At 47.8% G+C, this 20,446-nt stretch overlaps 1 protein-coding gene across 1 annotated transcript in view; it reads right to left on the minus strand.

Annotated features, from left to right (window-relative positions):
• Positions 1 to 20,446, minus strand: part of LOC140389809 (ubiquitin carboxyl-terminal hydrolase 13-like) — a 194,329-nt gene that overhangs the window by 5,010 nt on the left and 168,873 nt on the right. Inside the window, exons 19-20 of the mRNA XM_072474348.1 lie at positions 17,531 to 17,615; positions 16,077 to 16,420 (exon numbers count right to left, since the gene is read on the minus strand). Coding sequence (XP_072330449.1) covers positions 16,327 to 16,420; positions 17,531 to 17,615 — 179 coding nt within the window. The 3' untranslated portion in view covers positions 16,077 to 16,326. The remainder of the gene's footprint in view (positions 1 to 16,076; positions 16,421 to 17,530; positions 17,616 to 20,446) is intronic.

The following is a 20,446-nucleotide window of genomic DNA, read 5'->3' on the forward strand; positions in this document are numbered from 1 at the left end:
AGGAGATTGCTGAGCCTTTGGCTTTGATCTTTAAGTCATCTTTGTCCACAGGAATAGTGCCAGAAAACTGGAGGATAGCAAATGTTGTCCCCTTGTTCAAGAAGGGGAGTAGAGACAACCCCGGTAACTATAGGCCAGTGAGCCTTACTTCCGTTGTGGGCAAAGTCTTGGAAAGGTTTGTAAGAGATAGGATGTATAATCATCTGGAAAGGAATAATTTGATTAGAGATAGTCAACACGGTTTTGTGAAGGGTAGGTCGTGCCTCACAAACCTTATTGAGTTCTTTGAGAAGGTGACCAAGCAGGTGGATGAGGGTAAAGCAGTTGATGTGGTGTATATGGATTTCAGTAAAGCGTTTGATAAGGTTCCCCATGGTAGGCTATTGCAGAAAATATGAGGCATGGGACTCAGGGTGATTCAGCAGTTTGGATCAGAAATTAGCTAGCTGGAAGAAGACAAAGGGTGGAGGTTGATGGGAAATGTTCAGACTGGAGTCCAGTTACTAGTGGTGTACCACAAGCATCTGTTTTGGGGCCACTGCTCTTTGTCATTTTTATAAATGACCTGGAGGAGGGCGTAGAAGGATGGGTGAGTAAATTTGTAGATGACACTAAAGTCGGTAGAGTTGTGGACAGTGCAGAAAGATGTTACAAGTGACAGGGGGACATAGATAAGCTGCTGAGCTGGGCTGAGAGGTGGCAAATGGAGTTTAATGCAGAAAAGTGTGAGGTAATTCATTTTGGAAGGAATAACAGGAAGACAGAGTACTGGGCTAATGGTAAGATTCTTGGTAGTGTGAATGAGCAGAGAGATCTCCGTGTCCATGTGCATAGATCCCTGAAAGTTGCCACCCAGGTTGAGAGGGTTGTTAAGAAAGCGTAGGGTGTGTTAGCTTTTATTGGTAGAGGGATTGAGTTTCGGAGCCATGAGGTCATGTTTCAGCTGTACAAAACTCTGGAGCGGCTGCATTTGGAGTATTGCGTGCAATTCTGGTCGCCGCATTATAGGAAGGATGTGGAAGCATTGGAAAGGGTGCAGAGGAGATTTACCAGAATGTTCCCTGGTATGGAGGGAAGATCTTATGAGGGAAGACTGAGGGACTTGAGGCTGTTTTCATTAGAGAGAAGAAGGTTAAGAGGTGACTTAATTGAGGCATACAAGATGATCAGAGGATTAGATAGGGTGGACAGTGAGAGCCTTTTTCCTCGGATGGTGATGTCTAGCATGAGGGGACATAGCTTTAAATTGAGAGATGATAGCTATAGGACAGATGTCAGAAGTAGGTTCTTTACTCAGAGAGGAGTAAGGGTGTGGAATGCCCTGCCTGCAACAATAGTGGACTCGCCAATACTAAGGGCATTCAAATGGTCATTGGATATGTCATGATATTCGATAAACACATCATGGTGCAAATACACATACACACTGATGGACAGATCAACGGACCAATCAACACACATGCAACATCTCAGCCAATCACCAGTGAGAGCACACGCACTATAAAACGGGGAACACCACAGTTCCCGCTCAAAATTAAGAGCCTCACCCTAGCCACCGCCATCGAAGCCTGTGTCCTCCATGAAAACACGACCAGCCGGTACTCCCAATTCCAGGCGGCCGAATCTGCACGGCAGGGGTCCTACGAGGCCGAGCGGGTGCAGTCGATCGAGTTCCTCCCGGCCCGCGTCCCGGACGAGGGCGGCCATTTTGCGCGCTTTCGGCGGCCTCCCGCGCTTGTACGCGCCAAAAGAGATGTCGACGCAGAGGGACATGACGCGCAGGCGCGCTCTACGCAGGACCGAACTGCGCATGCTCGGTGGTGCAACAAACGCCATGACGTCACGACATGCGGCAACTGTGGATCCGCACATTTAAAGCGGCAATGTCCTGCAAAGAATCGACAATGCCTCCGCTGTGGCAAGATGGGACACTCCGCTGCCTGCTGTCGAGCAGCTCAACCTGCCAACGCTCCCCAATTCCGCCAGCCTCACAGGGACGTGCGGGCCATTCAGCCTCCATACACCGTGTCATACCCTGACGATGTACAGACCGGTGATACCGACGACTGGGAAGCCTTCCGCGTTGCGGTCATTGACAGGAATCGGATGTGCCCAAGGAGGACCCACCAGCTGATGCCAGTGAACAGCGTTAATCTGGGTGATGAATGGTGTGCCACCCTAACGGTCAACCGATCACCAATCACATTCCGTCTAGACACTGGTGCCTCCGCCAACCTTATTGCACGGTCAGCCTTCTATGCCTTGAAGGTCAATCCACGGATTCGGCCATCCCGCTGTCAGATGGTCGATTACAATGGGAATGTTATCCCGGCCATGGGATCCTGCCAGCTCGAGGTTACACACAATGCATACACAGCCACACTGTCCTTTGAGATTGTTTGATCATCGAAGGACTCCCTGCTAGGCGCACAGGCGTGCAAGGTTCTCCACCTCGTTCAGCGGGTACACACTCTGTCTCCAGAAGGCACGTCAGACTTCCCGGATGCAGACTTTAGGGCACAGCTCCACTCGCTCCTTGCCCACAACCAGGAGGCTTTCAAGGGCATGGGCACACTGCCCTACACTTACAGAATACGGCTCAAACCGGACGCCACCCCGGTCATTCACCACCTCGTAGAGTCTCAGCACCACTCAAAGACTGCCTCAAGCAGCAGCTGCAGGATCTCTAGGACCATGGAGTGCTTTCCCGGGTCATGGAGCCCACGCCATGGGTCAGCTCCATGGTGTGCGTAAAAAAGCCCTCTGGCGAACTCCGGATCTGCATCGACCCGAAAGACCTGAACAACAACATCATGAGGGAACACTACCCCGTACCCAAACGGGAAGAGATCACGAGCGAAATGGCCTGGGCTAAAATTTTTACAAAGCTTGATGCCTCAAAGGGTTTTTGGCAGATTCAACTGGATCAGTCCAGCAGGAAGCTGTGTACCTTCAACACTCCCTTTGGCAGGTTCTGCTACAATAGAATGCCGTTTGGCATCATCTCGGCATCTGAGGTGTTTCACAGAATCATGGAACAGATGATGGAGGGCATCGAAGGGGTGCGTGTCTATGTTGACGACATCATCATCTGGTCCACCACACCACAGGAGCACATCAGTCGTCTCCAGCGCGTCTTTGCTCGGATACGAGAGCACGACCTGCACCTCAACCGAGCCAAGTATTCTTTTGGCCAAACTGAGCTAAAGTTTCTGGGGGACCACATATCCCGGTCAGGAGTGTGTCCGGATGCAGACAAAGTGACAGTTATTACAGCCATGCCGCAGCCGGCAGGCAAGAAGGCAGTGCTACGCTTTCTCGGGATGGTCAACTTCCTGTGGAAGTTCATTCCCAACCTTGCCTCGCCACCTAGTGAAGAAGACTACGGAGTTCCAGTTGCTGCCCGCACACCAGAAGGAATGGGAAGAGCTCAAGATTAAGCTCACCACAGCCCCGGTCTTGGCGTTCTTCGACACTTCTCAAGATACGAAGATCTCGACTGATGTCAGCCAGCCCGGCATTGGGGCGGTACTCCAGCAACGGGATGACACTGCATCATGGGCCCCGGTCGCCTATGCCCCGTGGGCCATGACCCCCACAGAACAGCGCTATGCGCAGATTGAGAAGGAGTGGCTGGGTTTGTTAACCGGCATAGATAAGTTCCACGACTACGTGTATGGTCTCCCTCCGTTCACCGTGGAAACCGACCATCGCCGCCTGGTCAGCATCATACAAAAGGACCTGAATGAGATGACCCCCTCGACTCCAGCGCATTCTGCTCAAGCTCCGGAGGTACGACTTTCAACTGGTCTACACCCCGGGAAAAGACCTCATCATCGCGGATGCCCTGTCCAGAGCAGTGAGCACACCACCCGAATCGGGGGGGGGGGGTCGTATGTCAGGTCGAAGCGCATGTGGCCTTCACATCGGCCAATCTGCCAGCTAATGATGCAAGTCTGGCCCGTATTCGCCGGGAGACTGCGGCTGACCCCCTTCTACAACGTGTGATGTGCCACATGACGGACGGGTGGCTCAAACAACAGTGCCCACAATTCTACAATGTCCGGGACGTCTTGGCCGTCATTGACGGTGTCCTCCTAAAGTTGGACCGGATTGTGATTCCACACAGCATGCACCGGCTTGTCCTCGAACAATTACACGAAGGCCATCTCGGGGTTGAGAAGTGCAGGTTGTTTTTGAAAACTCACCACTATTCTTAGAAGTCCCCCTATACCAAAAAGGGCCGACATTCTAAATGGTGATCAGGGATTCTCACTCCACGACTCCGATACAGGCTTCAGTGGGTGCTATTCAGGTCAAACTATATTTTCAAGTTATCCCCCGGTATAACCCATACCTTCACCGAAGAGTTCATCTACTTACCACTTAGTAGCATCGATCCTGGGTCCCGCATTGCTAAGTAAGTAAAGTAGATTTTGGAATAACCACTGTTTCAGGTTAAAACTTTTAAGTTATTTTATTATTGTATATATTTTTTTCTCTTTTTAAAAGATGCAATCACTGTCTTTACATAAAGGTAAAAAGATCTTGCTTCTGGAGCCTTCTGGTTGGTTGAAGGGACCTTCAGGCCCAACTTGACAATCAATCTTCTTTAAAGTCTGGTCTTCTTTAGATGTATCAGCTATTTTAGCTCGGCTGCTCTGCCCTGTCCATTTCCCATGACCGAGCTGACTGTGACTCTAGCTGCTTGTCCTCTCTCTCTCTCTGAGTTCTGCTTCTGGTTCTGAATCTTTCCTGCCCTGGTCTCGAGGTTTATATTTACTTTCTAACAATTAAGTTTTTTGATGTCATTGTAAAGTAACTCTTATTTTCTTTGATTGTAAAAAGTACCTTTTGATCTCAACCTTTTAATCCAACTAAGTATACATTTTGACATGACTTCATCTCATAGATCTGATTACATTGTTTCCTTTGTGATGTTCAAAATGCTTTGGTTTCAATTTAATTCCTGTCATTTCTATAGTTTTATTTTCCAATTGTGTCCTCAGCCCAATTTTGACTTTGATTTTGGCTTTGATTTAAGTTTCTCGTAGACTGAGAGCCTCCAGTTTTCTTTAATTTACCTGGTATTAGCAAATTTTCACACTTAGAATTATCACAAAATTCAACTGAAGCTCATCCATTCTTTTCCAGATCCTTACTAAGTTAGTTACTTTCAATGAAGGTGTGAGCCATTGTCTTTGACTTCATTCAAAATCCTGTTTGTCTTGTTTGCTAAGCCTGCTTGACCAAGGATATCTGCATTTTACAATCCTTCCCTGGCAGCTGCTGTTAACCCTTTGTGGGATCTTTCCGTGTATTCTGTCATGTTGCTCTCAGACCAGATATTGCCAGACTTCTATGTTTCAAATGACACATTTTTCCATATTATCAATTACAAGGTGGAGGGCCCGAAAAGCTGTATACTGGCCGGGCATCTGCGACGACATCGCCAACATGGTGCTCAACTGCCCCACCTGCCAAAAGTTTCAGCCGGCGCAACCCCCTGAGACGCTTCAGCCCCTGAGTTGGTAACGTCCCCCTGGGCGATGGTGGGTGTGGACCTTTTTCAAGCGCTCGGCAGGGACTACGTCATCATAATTGATTATTTTTCAAATTATCCAGAGGTCGTACACCTGCACGATTTGACATTGTCAGCGGTCATCAGGGCATGCAAGGAAACCTTCATTCGCCATGGCATTCCGCTTACCGTCATGTCGGACAATGGGCCCTGTTTTGCGAGCCAAGAATGGTCTTCTTTTGCCGCTTCGTATGGCTTCACACACGTGACGTCCAGCCCTCTGCATCCCCAGTCCAATGGCAAGGCGGAAAAGGGCGTCCATATCGTGAAGCGGCTCCTCTGCAAGGCTGCTCATGCCGGATCGGATTTCTGTTTAGCCCTGCTGGCCTATCGCTCGGCCCCACTGTCCACTGGCCTCTCACCAGCCCAGCTGTTGATGGATCGCGCCCTCAGGACCACTGTACCGTCCATTCATGTTCCTAAACCCGGCCATGCTCCAGTACTGCAGAGGATGCGACAGCAGCGTGCACAGCAGAAGGTGGCACATCGCACTCGGGCAACTGATCTTCCTGCCTTGGCGCCTGGAGACAACGTCCGCATCCACCTACCAGAGGGTGGCTGGTCGGCAACTGCCGAAGTTCTCCGCCGCGTAGCTCCCCGCTCATTCCTGGTTCGTATGCCTGATGGCTCCATTCGCCGGCGTAATCGCCGGGCTCTTCGGCTGCTTCCACGCTTGCTACGTGATCATGCACCGGTGCCACGCCCTCCTGTTGTCCCTGATGTCGACTTTGTGGAGCTTCCTGCCACCATGCCTATTCCTCTATCGCCTGTGGCCAGGCCCATTCCTCAGCCGGTGGATCCTAACCCACCCATGAGGCGGTCAACCCGAATTTGTCACCCACCTACTAGGCTGGACTTATGAGCCTCTTTGCACATTGGACTCACTAAAGTGTTATGCCACAATGTTCATGTGTTTCTCTTTTTGTCGTTACAGGAGTTTGTTTTCGATGTTTGATGATTGCACTTGTTTTGTTTATGGTACAACCTCGTTGCTATGTTGCACCGGACACCTTCCTATGTATATAGTTTAACCTCATGTACATGTTGTAGATATTGCACACACATATTCAGCTGCACTCAGTACACACCAATATTTATTACCACATAGGCACATATTCTTGTAAAAAGGGGGGATGTCATGATATTCAGATAAACATATCATGGTGCAAACACACATACACACTGATGGACAGATCAACGGACCAATCAACACACACGCAACATCACAGCCAATCACCAGTGAGAGCACACGCACTATAAAACGGGGAACACCACAGTTCCCGCTCATTCCAGCAGGAGACAGCTCAGGGCACAGAGCTCACAGCGTGCCACTCAGACATGCACCATATGCTGAGTTCCTCTCTAAGGTAGTGTTAGGGCTAGGTCCACAGGTTAACGGGTAAATTACGAACCACAGTCATAAGTTTATAGATGTTGTTATCAAGAGTAATAAAACAGAGTTGTACCATCTACAACCATGTTGGTTTGTCTGTATAGTCATGCGATTCTTTCCTGGTTAACTTCATAACTTTCTCTAGGAGTAAACAATGTTGCATTTATCAGGAGGGGCTGGTTTAGCACAGTGGGATAAATAGTTGGCTTGTAATGCAGAACAATGCCAGCAGCGCGGGTTCAATTCCCGTACCGGCCTCCCCGAACAGGCGCCGGAATGTGGCGACTAGGGGCTTCTCACAGTAACTTCACTGAAGACTACTTGTGACAATAAACGATTATTATTATTGATATGCCAGCTACTCTTTCATCTTCATGTGTCTCCATCCAACCTGGTGCAAGGGTCTCAAGTCAATTAACTGGGGCAGTTGTTCAGTAGCACACAAGGATGGTTGTTTCTGTTCCTCAAGCCTTGGTAATAATCATTAAACTCTCCAGACTCAGACAGCATGTAATTTACTGAAACAAAAAGCCCCTTGAATAATTTCAGGGTTCGGTGGTGTCAGTAGCAGAACCACAAATTATCATGGTAATCTGTGACCCTGTGATATCACAACACTCTTCAAAGGTAATAATGCATTAAAATTGGCACAGATCTCCAAAAGAACCTAATTGTCAGCAGGAGAGTAAATAAGAATTGTTAAAAACGCCTTAACTGCACCTACTTTAACATTACATGTCCTTGCCATGGCCTTGTATATATTTACCCCTACCTAGCGATGATCAGCACCTATTTCACATGGGCATGATTTAGATCTAACACTTTACAGCTACTATTAATAATGAAACGGCCAGGGATGCCCCCCCTCTCCACTGTTGTTCGCACTACCTATAGAGCCTTTGGCAATTGCTCTGAGAGCCTCAAGGGGTTGGTTCGGCGGCGCGGGGGGGGGGGGGGGGGGGGGGGGGGGTCTCACACTATGCAGATGACCTGCTTCTGTATGTATCGGACCCAATGGAAGGGATGGAAGAAATCATCAGGATTCATGGGGAATTTTGCCGGTTTTCGGGGTATAAGCTAAATATGGGGAAATGTGAGATGTTTGCAGTCCAAGCGAGGGGACAGGAGAGGCGATTGGGGCAGCTGCCGTTTCGATTAGTAGGGGAAGCTTTAGGTACCTAGGCATTTAAGTGGCACGGGAATGGGACCGGCTGCATAAATTGAATCTGGCCCGACTAGTAGACCAAATGATGGACGATTTGCGTCGATGGGACGCGCTTCCGTTGTCACTAGCTGGGAGGGTGTAGATGGTGAAGATGACAGTCCTCCTGAGATTCCTGTCTATATTTCAGTGTCTCCCCATCTTTATTCCGCAGTCCTTTTTTAAACGGAACAACAAAGTGATCACTGGCTTTGTTTGGACGGGCAAGACCCCGCGAGTAAGGAAGGTAATGCTTGAGCGGAGTCGGGGAGAGCGCGGGCTGGCGCTGCCAAATTTTAGTAACTATTACTGGGTGGCGAATATAGTCATGATCGGGAAGTGGGTGGTGGGGGAGGGGTCGGCATGGGAGCGTATGGAGGCGGCTTCATGCAAGGGCACCAGTCTGGGGGCGTTGGTAACTGCGCCTCTGCCGTTCCCGCCGGCACGATACTCCACCAGCCCCGTAGTGGTGGCGGCCCTGAGAGTCGGGGGGCAAAGGAGGAGACATGTGGGAGCAGAGGGAGCATCTGTCTGGTCCCCAATCTGTAATAATCACCGGTTTTCCCCAGGAAGTATGGATGGGGGGTTCCAGATATGGCGGAGAGCAGGGATTGAGAGGATGGGGGATATGTTTATAGAGGGGAGCTTTCCGAGTATGAGGGCGCTGGAGGAGAAGTTTGGGTTGGCGAGGGGAAACAAATTCAGGTATCTGCAGGTGTGGGACTTCCTACGTAAACAGGTGTCAACCTACCAGCTCCTACCGCTAAGGGGGATTCAGGACAGGGTAGTTTCCAGAGGGTGGGTAGGATAAGGGAGCGTCTGACATTTACAAGGAACTTATGGGGTCAGAGGAGAAGCAGACCGAGGAGCTGAAGCGCAAGTGGGAGGAGGAGCTGGGAGGAGAGATAGAGGATGGTCTATGGGTGGACGCATTGAGTAGAGTCAACGCGTCGCAACATGTGCCAGGCTCAGCCTGATACAATTCAAGGTCGTTCATCGGGCTCACATGACAGTGGCCTGGATGAGCAGATTCTTTGGGGTGGAGGACAGATGTGCAAAATGTGCAGGAGGACCAGCGAACCATGTCCACATGTTCCGGACATGTCCGAAGTTCAGGGGATTTTGGCAGGGATTTGTAGATGTCATGTCCACGGTGTTAAAAACAAGGGTGGCACGGAGTCGAGAGGTGGCAATTTTCGGGGTGTTGGAAGACCCGGGAATCCAGGAGGAGAAAGAGGCAGACGTTCTAGCCTTTGCTTCCCTGGTAGCCCGGAGATGGATACTATTAGCTTGGAGGGACACAAAGCCCCCGAAGTCGGAGACCTGGCAGAGGAAACTGGCTAGCTTTCTCGGTTTGGAGAAAATCAAATTCGCCTTGAGAGGGTCACTGTTAGGGTTCGCCCGGAGGTGGCAACCGTTCGTCGACTTCTTCACAGAAAATTAATCGTCAGCAGAAGGGTGGGGGGGGGGGGGGGTAGTTTAGCTTAAAGTAGGGGGTTACTAAAGGTGGGACCTGTAAGGAAGGGAGACGGCTTTTGCACTATGTTTATAGTTTCATGTAAATTGTTTATTTTGTTGTTAATACAATACCAAAAATACCGCAATAAAATATTTATTTTTAAAAAATAATGAAACGGCACCCCTATTGTTATGTGCATTGCAAACAAATCCATTTTGAAACTATTTGGGGGCACAAATTGGGTGGATCTTCAACAAGACAAAACTGCAGCCCAGTTTTCACTACCAGTTGTTCAATTCATTCTTCAGCAGCAGAAAATTCATTTCGAGAAATCTTACCTTAAATCAATAGACTTATCTGACAAATTTGCCTTTTGTTCCAGTAATGAGGTGGGGGGGGGGGGGGGGGGGGGGGGGTGGGGGTTCACAAGGTTTGAATCAAAAATTCTTGTGACAGAACTTCCGGTGGCGGCTATCAATGAGTAAGTCGCATATTTGGTGGCTCCCGCTCGTGTCGGACTTTTAGACCTTTTCCCCTGATTTTCTACCAGACTTGAACTGTAAAACTGAAGACAGAGGCAATTGTGTACTGAATTCCCGCATTGCTGCATAGAGAGAAGGACTAGAAGTGCTCATAAAGACAGAAACAGAAAGACAGCGAAGGCTTGCGCTGAAGCCGCAGCAGGAGACAGCATGGCGGAGGACCGGACCTCTGGTTTGTCGACCCAGCAGTCAACGGAGCAGCTGATGCAAGTTATTCAGGAAAACTTTGCTAAGCAGAAACGGGATGGCTTGGTCCCGATAAAAGAGTCGATTGAGCAGCTGGCGCTTAGATTGGACGGCCAGGATCGGGCGATCCAGAAGGTAGGGAAGGCGTTGGCTGAGCAGGAGTGTCATGTGAGATTATCTTAAAGAAATGGGTGTTTCTAAACGGGTGTGTATCTAAATATCTGGAGTAAGAGTACCTTTAAGAAATGGGTGTTTATTACTGCAGTGATGTCAGAGAGGGGGTAGAGCTGGGCTGTCAGCTTTTTACTTTCGTTTTAGGCTGTTTGCTGCAGGGTGTGTTTTAGTTTCGTTTTCAGAGCTGGATAGCTGCAATCACAGCCAGAAGGTGCATTAGAGTCTCTCTCTGTAATCCAAAGACTGTAAATTGATCCTGGTGATTTAAAACTAATAACAGTAGTGACTTTAACCTGATGTGCTTCTGGTAAAAGGTGTTTTAAGTCTTATGGATGTTAAAAGGAAAGCGTAAAGGATTACTTAGTGTTGTATTCTTTGGGGGTTGTATTTGAATTAATGGTTGCTAAGATGTTCACTGTATGTTTTAAAAAGGTTAACTTGAGTTCATAGATTAAACATTGTTTTGCTTTAAAAAATACGTTTCCATTTCTGCTGTACGACACCTGTAGAGTGGGCCGTGTGCTCCCCATACCACAATCTAGAAAAAGTTGTGGATCAGGTGAACTCCATGATACACTTTGGGGTTCTCTGAACCCTCGCCCATAACAGGAGGTACATCAAACTTCAGTGGAGTTGGAGGCGGGGATGCTGAGAGACCAGCAGAAGAAGCTCCTGGAGAAGATGGAGGACCTAGAGAATAGGTCCCGCAGGCAGAACTTGAGAACCGTTGGGCTCCCGGAGAGGTCCGAACAAGCGGACACTGGGGCATACATCGCAGATATGTTTGAGAAGCTGCTAAGGGGTGGGGCATTCTCCTGACCCTTGGAGGTGGACAGGGCTCACAGAGCACTCGCGAGGAAGCCGCAAACGCGAGACCCCCCCCCCCCTCCTGAGGGCAATGGTGGTGCGATTCCACAGGTACTTGGATAAGGAGCGCATTCTACAGTGGGCCAAACAGACACGGAGCTGTAAGTGGGACAATAGTATCCTGCGGGTTTACCAAGACCTGAGTGTGGAGGTGGCCAGGAGAAGAGCAGGCTTCAACCAGATTAGGTCGATCCTTTTTAAGAAAAAGGTGAAGTTCGGACTGTTATATCCGGCCCGTCTCTGGGTCACGTAGGAGTAACAGCATTTTAATTTTGAGTCGCCTGAGGACGCGCTCGACTTCGTGAAAAGCAAAGGACTGGTGGTGGACTGAGAACTTTTGAACTTTGCTGCAACATTCATGCTTTTTTTTTTGTTCCTCTTTTCTTTAAAAAAAAGTTTCTCATTTTTTGTTTTGTGGAAGCTGTTTGTAATGCCTTCGGTATTGATTTGGGACCAGTGGCAGAGCTGAGTTAGTTAAGGTTTTTATTTGCACTGTTGGGGGATGGAGGTTTGCTTGTTTAGATTTTGGTGTTTTTCTGTCGGGCAATTGTGTCGGGATTATTTGATGTTGGAGTATGTTTGTATGAGCTGGGGGAGGGTGGGGAGGGAACAATAGGTGGGAGACTATCCGGCGCCAGGGATGGGGGCCACCAAGCTAACTGGGCTGGCTAGCTCACGGAAGCGCAGTGGGGTGTGTGCATATGTTCGGTTTAATAAAGGGGTTGGCTTACAGAGTGTTGTTACTGGGGTGGGGGGGGAAATGTTCTGCTGATGAGGGAGGGTCTTGGGCCAAGGGACAGAGAGGAGGTCGGGGGCGGAGGTTGCCTGGGGGCGGGCCGGTGGAGGCGCGGAGCATGGGCTGGAGGCGGTCCTAAAAAAGGGAATGGCTGATCTGCGAAGGGGGGGGGGGCAATGAGCCCCCTCCAACTAGGCTGATCACCTGGACTGTTCGAGGGTTAAATGGGCCAGTCAAGAGGGCACGTGTGTTCGCGCATCTTAGGGGACTGAAGGCGGACGTGGTAATGTTGCAAGAGACGCACCTTAGAGTAACTGACCAGATTAGATTGAGGAAAGGCTGGATCAGTCAGGTCTTTCACTCGGGACTGGATTCAAAGACTCGAGGGGTCGCGATCCTGATCAATAAACCGGTGGTGTTTGAGGCGGGTGGAATAGTCTCGGACGTGGGAGGTCGGTACATTATGGTCAGTGGGAAACTGGAGGAGGTGCAGGTGGTATTAGTAAATGTGTATGCGCCAAATTGGGATGAAGTGGAGTTTATAAAGAGGATGCTGGGGAAGATACCGGACTTGGACTCGCACAAGTTACAAGTTACAGAGGGACATTGATAAGCTGCAGCGCTGGGCTGAGAAGTGGCAAATGGAGTTTAATGCAGAAAAGTGTGAGGTGATTCATTTTGGAAGGAATAACAGGAAGACTGAGTACTGGGCTAATGGTAAGATTCTTGGCAGTGTGGATGAGCAGAGAGATCTCGGTGTCCATGTACATAGATCCCTGAAAGTTGCCAGCCAGGTTGAGAGAGTTGTTAAGAAGGCGTATGGTGTGTTAGCTTTTATTGGTAGAGGGATTGAGTTTAGGAGCCATGAGGTCATGTTGCAGCTTTACAACACTCTGGTGCGGCTGCATTTGGAGTATTGCGTGCAATTCTGGTCGCCGCATTATAGGAAGGATGTGGAAGCATTGGAAAGGGTGCAGAGGAGATTTACCAGAATGTTGCCTGGTATGGAGGGAAGATCTTATGAGGAAAGGCTGAGGGACTTGAGGCTGTTTTCGTTAGAGAGAAGAAGGTTAAGAGGTGACTTAATTGAGGCATACAAGATGATCAGAGGATTGGATAGGGTGGACAGTGAGAGCCTTTTTCCTCGGATGGTAATGTCTAGCACGAGGGGACATACCTTTAAATTGAGGGGAGATAGATATAAGACAGATGTCTAGAGGTAGGTTCTTTACTCAGAGAGTAGTAAGGGCATGGAATGCCCTGCCTGCAACAGTAGTGCACTCGCCAACACTAAGGACATTCTAATGGTCATTGGATAGACATATGGACAATAAGGGAATAGTGTAGATGGGCTTTAGAGTGGTTTCACAGGTCGGCGCAACATCGAGGGCCGAAGGGCCTATACTGCGCTGTAGTGTTCTATGTTCCATGTTCTATTCTGGCCTTTGCTTCCCTGGCAGCCCGAAGACGGATACTATTAGCTTGGAGGGACTCAAAGCCCCTGACGTCGGAGACCTGGCTATCGGACATGGCTAGCTTTCTCTGTTTGGAGAAAATCAAGTTCGCCTTGAGAGGGTCACTGTTAGGGTTCACCCGGAGGTGGCAACCGTTCGTTGACTTCTTCGCAGAAAATTAATCGTCAGCAGAAGGGGGGGGGGGGGGTTAGTTTAAATTAGAGATTAGAGTAGGGGGGTTAATAAAGGTGGGACCTGTAAGGGAGGGAGATGGCTTTTGCACTATGTTTGTAATTTCATGTACATTGCTTATTGTGTTGTTGTTATAATACCAAAAAATACCTCAATAAAATGTTTATTGAAAAAAAAATTCTTGTGACAGGCTTTCTTTGGTTTATCAGTTAAATAGCTTAGTTTATCCTGCGACAAATCGAGGTTACTTTTATTTAAAGAATGTGGGCTAGTTAGCCAAAGAAAGAAAGGATGCAAGTTTGTAATGAGCCATTACTCTACTTAAATGGAAGCAATGATGTAAATCATATCTCTACAACTTTTAAAACTAAAATTGGATCTCCAAAGTAATGACACAATTTTTCTGATTGTTATTATAGTTATTGGATAGAATCTTGTCCCCTTTAAGAATACATTTAAGATGGTGCACAGGGCCCAGGTGACACGGGTGTCAATGAGTGGGTTCTTTGCAGGGGTAGAGGATAGGTGTGAGAGGTGTAGAGGGGCACCAGCTAACCATGTTCACATGTGCTTGTCATGTCTGCAATTAGTGGGGTTCTGGGGCTCAGTATTTGAGACACTAGCAAAAATTGTAGGGCTGAAGATGTTACAGGGTCCATTTGAGGTGATTTTTGGGTTGAGGAAGTTCCGGGGCTGATGGAGGGGAAGGGGACTGATGTGGCGGCCTTCGCCACGTTGATCGCCCAGAGGTGAATCTTATTGGAATGGAGGTCGGAGGAACCGCCGAAGATGTCGGTATGGTTGGGAGGTGTTGCCGAATTCCTTAAACTGGAGACGATTCAGTTTGTCCTTCAGGGCTCGGATGGGGAATATGGATGAGATGGAGGCTGTTCTTGTCTCTGTTTACGGATTTGTTTGTTACCAGCGAGTAGGGGGGTAGGGTTTAGGGGAGAAAAAGGGGAAAAGTGTCAAATTAGGGAGATTGTATTTTGTTAGTGAATGATTGTTTGTATATTGTTATGTATGCCCTGATTTGAATAAAACTAATTTTAATAAAAGAATACTTGCAGGACGGGGTCCAATTCCAGGTCCATACATGCCAGCATACATCCGCCAGCACCATTTTCTTGGAGATGGCCTCCTATTCGGCTGCGCTGCAGAAATATTAAGGATTTCTGAGGCTGCAGGCCTAACCAGAGGGATTACAGCTCTGGATGGATGGCAGCGGTGGAAGGAAGACATGGGCGCTTCCACTGAGCGAGGATGACTGCCAGGGGACCTCCATCTTGTGGTATCCTTTGAAGATGTTTATAGTTTTAAATCCCTCGACACGATTGTCTGCGACCACAGCAAGGGCTCATTGATCCATTCAGCTTCAGTGGCAGGATTGAGGGGGCCTGAAAGAGGGCTTGCGGGCTCACTAGTAAACTTTTTCCAGGCACCTGCCAGGCTTTGGCCTCAGCAGGGAGACCCCAGCAGCGTCCCCAAACCTTCCCACAATTGAACAATTAATTATGCAAAGTGACTAGCAGCTGGGCAGGTAGCCATTGCTGCCTCTACTCCACCTCTGACGGAATCGGCCAGAGGCGGGAATATATTGACAAAACACCTTTCTGTCAGACCTTCTTCCCGATCTCGTTTTCGAAGTCGCCCCGGCAGGCCAGGAAGAGTCCACCCATTGTTTGCTAACACTAAGCGCTATCCTTAAATAGAATAACAGCCTGCTTCGATGTGCAACAAGAAATAACATCTAGCTTAATGGATGGCAGAGTGGGATTCTAGAAATGTTGTTTCTGTATGGACTTTTTATTTGGTTTGGGTAAGAATGGTCATATGGAAGGTCATATATGCCTGTATTAAAACCAAGTAAATATTTTAAGGTTCTAGATTTTGTAGTCTAATACATCATGTGTGCGACTTTTAAAATGTAGGTTTCAATACGAATCAATGGATTTGTTTGAACTTTTAAACAAATCAGTAACTGTGACACACATCTATATATTTAAATATCCGAGTGGTGCTAAATACAATAGCTCCCCCTTATAGAAACAGCTATCTCGAGAGGAAACCCTAAAACTAGTGTTTGTCTGTGGAGGTGAATGCATTCCATGAGATCGTCATGTTTTTATGGAGTGCCCATTCAAAAAAAAAACATACAAATAGAACAATTATTCTGACAGATGAACTAGAATAAGAGGGAAAGAGGGCAATGGAAGAAATAATGAAGATGTTCTGATACATTTAAAAAAAGACTTGCTGAAGTCAGGTAAAAGTAAACTGATTGCACACACCTCTGATATGTTTCGTCAGCTTCTCCAGATGCAGTTTTAAAATAGAAACAAAAAAACCTGTCAATATATTAAACAATAAACATTTTCAATCTTATATCAAACATATTATTGCTTTATAATTGTGTTTTCTATAAATAAAGTAGTTACACAATAATGACAGAATCCACAGTTTGCCCCAAACCTTTGACGGTTTATAATTTTTTGGATCTTTGGAAAGAAGGTTATGGTTTTCCATACAGAGGTCTCAAGCTTAGTAGCACATCCGCTGATAAAAGTAAATGTATCCCAGGTCTTTAGGGGGTTTCGCTGAGGCACAGACTTTATGGTCATTGTAGATCACCCACCTGAATAGAAGAAATGGAGATGCAATTAACTAATGCAAAAAAAAAAACCATTTTATATTTATAAAGTGCCTTTAACGTAATAAAATATCCCAAAGTTCTTCACAGGAGCAGTATAGAAAAAAGCATGACAGTGAGTCATATAGGGTGTGGTATTACAGGTATTACGGTACCCGATAGGCTAAAGCACCATTGGTGGAAACTGTATGCCTGCTATTGGTTAGAGTGTATGATAGCTCCGCCCTGATAGGCGGGGTATAAGAATCTGTGCCGCCCCAGCAGCCCTCATTCTGTACCTGAGCTGCTGGGGGAAACATCTAGCTTATTAAAGCCTTCAGTTGGACGACAACCTCACTTTAGTGGTCATTGATCGTGCATCATAGGGGTATTAGGTCAGATTACCAAGAAGTAGGTTTAAGGAGTGTCTTTAAGGAGGAAAGTGAGGTAGCGAGTTGGAGGGATGTGGGAAGGATATTCCAGAGCTTGGGGGAGACTGCAGGCACAGCCAAAAATGATTCAGCAATAAAATCAGGTTTGGAAGTCAGAATTCGAGAAGTGCAGATATCTCAGAGGGGTGTGAGGTTGGAGGAGATAACAGAGATAGGGCGGTTGCAGGGATTTGCGGGGTGGGGGCGGAATCAAGATGTTGCTTGACTGGGAACTAATGTAGGTCAGCGAGCACAGGGATGAACAGGAATCGGTGCAAATTAAGACACAGGCGGCAGAGTTTTGGATGAATTTGGGATACCAGCCAAGTGTGCATTGGAATATGAAGTCTAGCGGTAATAAGGGCAAGAAAAAATATATTCTTGAATCACAGCAATGACCTCAAATATTTTGGTGGACTCATAGAATGTACATACCATATTATTTTGTTACACCTTTCAATTTTTTTTTCTTCAACAAAACATTGTTCCATAGTTTTCCAACCAACTAATAAGCAAAACACATTGCCCCACTAACCCGAGTATTCCTATTACAGATCCAGCAACAGAAACAAATTGGATCTACACTAATTCGCTGTTCAAAATTGGATTGATGCTAATATAAAGTTATAATAGCTCACATAAGTTTAGCAGTTTGAATATCCTTTCCAAAGAAACTAGTGCTTACCTTCCCTCCTTTTTGATATGGCAGACATAATGACCAGACATTGTGGATGGTCCCATATGGCTAATAAAAGCAAACAGCTCATATCCTGCAGATTAAAGCAAACCATGGACAATTAAGCTACATTTTATCTAAAATACAGTAGCAGTATAAAATACAGAAAATACCTATCAGAAGTATTTTCCCAGTCTGACTTAGAATCTGTAGGACTTAAAAAGGATGTTGGCTGGATTCTCCATTCCCCAAGCCGTGTGTTTCCCGGTGGCGTGCCGTTCTCTGGCGGCGCGATTCCTCTTCCCGGCACATGTCAATAGGATTTCCCATTGAAGCCAACCCACACTGGCGGGAAAAGAAAGTGTTCCGACCTTCATTATCTTTATTACCTTCTTATCTGCAGAGTGATGGGGAGAAGGCGGTATAATGGCACTTAAGTGAACTGCTCAGTCGGAGAGCTGGTACAGACACGATGAGGCCTCCTTCTGCACTATAAAAATTCTGTGATTCTGGGATGCATAAAATAACTAAATTACACGTTACAGAGATCGAAAACTCATTCTGGAAAATAAAGCAATTTAGTCAGTTGTGACAAAGACTCATCGGACTCGAAACATTAGCTCTTTTCTCTCCCTACAGATGCTGCCAGACCTGCTGAGATTTTCCAGCATTTTCTCTTTAGTCAGTTGTGCATCAGTTGCTGAATTCTCCCATGCCCCAGCAGACGGGTTCAATGGAGAATTCGTCACAAAACCTAAAAATTGACCAGCATGAATTTCCCTTAGGATTTTCCACTGCTGCCGATCATAGCGAATTGGGAAACCCGCTGATGGCCCATCTGAAATTGATTTGCATCCCGCTAATGGAATGCAGATTAAGGCCCAACCGGAATCTCCTCCCCCCACACCTGATTCTACAACGACAGCAGGAAAACAGACCAGTCCAGAACACTTCTGCAACACCATGCAGGAGTCAGCACTGATCTGAAGAATGCCTGGTACTGCCTCCCGATCTCGGGATGGAGGCTGCCAGTGAGCCTGGACCCTGGAACTCCACAGCTGTGAGTTGGAGGAGCATCGAAGAGGTGGATCATCCAGCTTCCATGTTAGTAAGCAGGTCCATCCTCCAGCCTCAACGTGTTCCTGGAGATCCATTTTCTTTTTTCAATGGCAGATCAGTGATGTTGGATGCCTTTTCAATATGGCACCCAGATATGACGGCAAGACATGCGCAATCAAGCTCGCTCTGTGGAATACGGCACTAAACAACGGTGCATATTTCATGAGGTTGGGGCAAGAAGAGATGGCGTGGTTTCCCGTCATACTCTACAGCGGGAAACACTCCCTGTCCCCATCTCCACCACGGGATTTAACCCTAGGTGGGAGAATTCCACCCTTTACATTATGAAATTACTGAACAATTTCTAAGTAATTCAGCAGCAATATGATTTATGCTTCTAACATAGTTTGTAATGGTCAGAATTGCTTGCATCATAAGAACATATTTAAAAACACTTAACAGAGACATCCAAGTGCTGGGGTTAGTGCATGAATTTACAATGTCAAAGGTCAGAGCTGTGAGGAAGGACTGAATTTAACGGAAACATTTCTAAGTGTCATTTTGGGTGATTGGTGGAGCGTTTCTCGATGGCCGCTGGGCGAGATTGCGGCTCATTTTTAAAACCACTTAGTGCCGGAAATGAGCCCCCACGAGCTTCTCGCCATTACTGTCTCGCTGTCTGATTCACCAGACTCGCCTCTCAATCCCAGTCAACAGACAAGCATGGCAGCGCACAGACCTGCTCCTCGCTTTGGCAATGCTGACCCACCCAGACTTCTGGACACTGTGCAGGCTAAGACAGGACATCCTATTCCCCCAAGGGGGTCAGAGGACCAGCAGCAGGACCACCAATACTGTCTGGGACGGAATGGCAGCGGCAGTCAGTGTTAGCAGCATGACCAGGAGGACAACCGTACAAGGTTATCCTAGCGCTGATGCAGATGCTAGGACACGGCAGTGAAATTCGGGCTGGGATGTCAGCGACATTCTAGCAAGTGCATAGCCAATTGGAGGAGTCCAATAGGCTGGGACGCAGGCGATGATGCCAACAATGCGTGGCACTGAGGCCAACACTGCTAGGGTAGCAACCGCACTGGAAAACCTGTAGCACAAGGTCGGCATCTTGAATGATGGTGTCCAAGGCGTGGCTCAGTCTTTGACAACCATGGCTGAGAGTCGCGACATCATGTCCCAGTCGATGAGTGACATGACCCAGATGCAGGTGGACATTGGATAAAAACAAATTACTGCAGATGCTGGAATCTGAAACCAAAGAGAAAATGCTGGAAAATCTCAGCAGGTCTGGCAGCATCTGCTTTGACAAAGGGTTATATGGACTCGAAACGTTAGGTCTTTTCTCTCCCTACAGATGTTGCCAGACCTTCTGAGCTTGTCCAGCATTTTCTCTTTGGTTGCAGGTGGAGGCACTGTAGAGCATGTCCCAGTCACTGAGGAGCACCGCTGAGCGCGTTGACGCCATGGTGACGACAATCGAGAGACGCCAGGTGAGGCACAGCTGGATGCCACAAAGGCCTCTGGAACTCCAGCTGCCCCTCCCTCCCATGGAGTCCAGCAGAGCCCCACGGGATTTGTCAGGGAGGAGGAAGCACTGGGCCAGCCACCAAGGAGATGATAGTGATCACCGGTTCTTCCAAATCTCCCCCTCCTGACACGGTGCATCTCAAGGGCAACGGGCATAACAGGGTGGCACGGCGATGCCAGTGACACTGGTAAGTCGACCGGGGTCTCCGGCTCCAGGTCCTCCAGAGGACGTCCGCCAAAGGCATCAAAGACCGCAGGGCCCGAAAAGCGGCAAGCTGCCTCTACCACCAATGTGCATCCTGGGGACAAACCTGGATGTAGCAG

The sequence above is a fragment of the Scyliorhinus torazame genome, chromosome 14 (genome assembly GCF_047496885.1).
Source record: "Scyliorhinus torazame isolate Kashiwa2021f chromosome 14, sScyTor2.1, whole genome shotgun sequence".
Classification (NCBI taxonomy): Eukaryota; Metazoa; Chordata; class Chondrichthyes; order Carcharhiniformes; family Scyliorhinidae; genus Scyliorhinus; species Scyliorhinus torazame.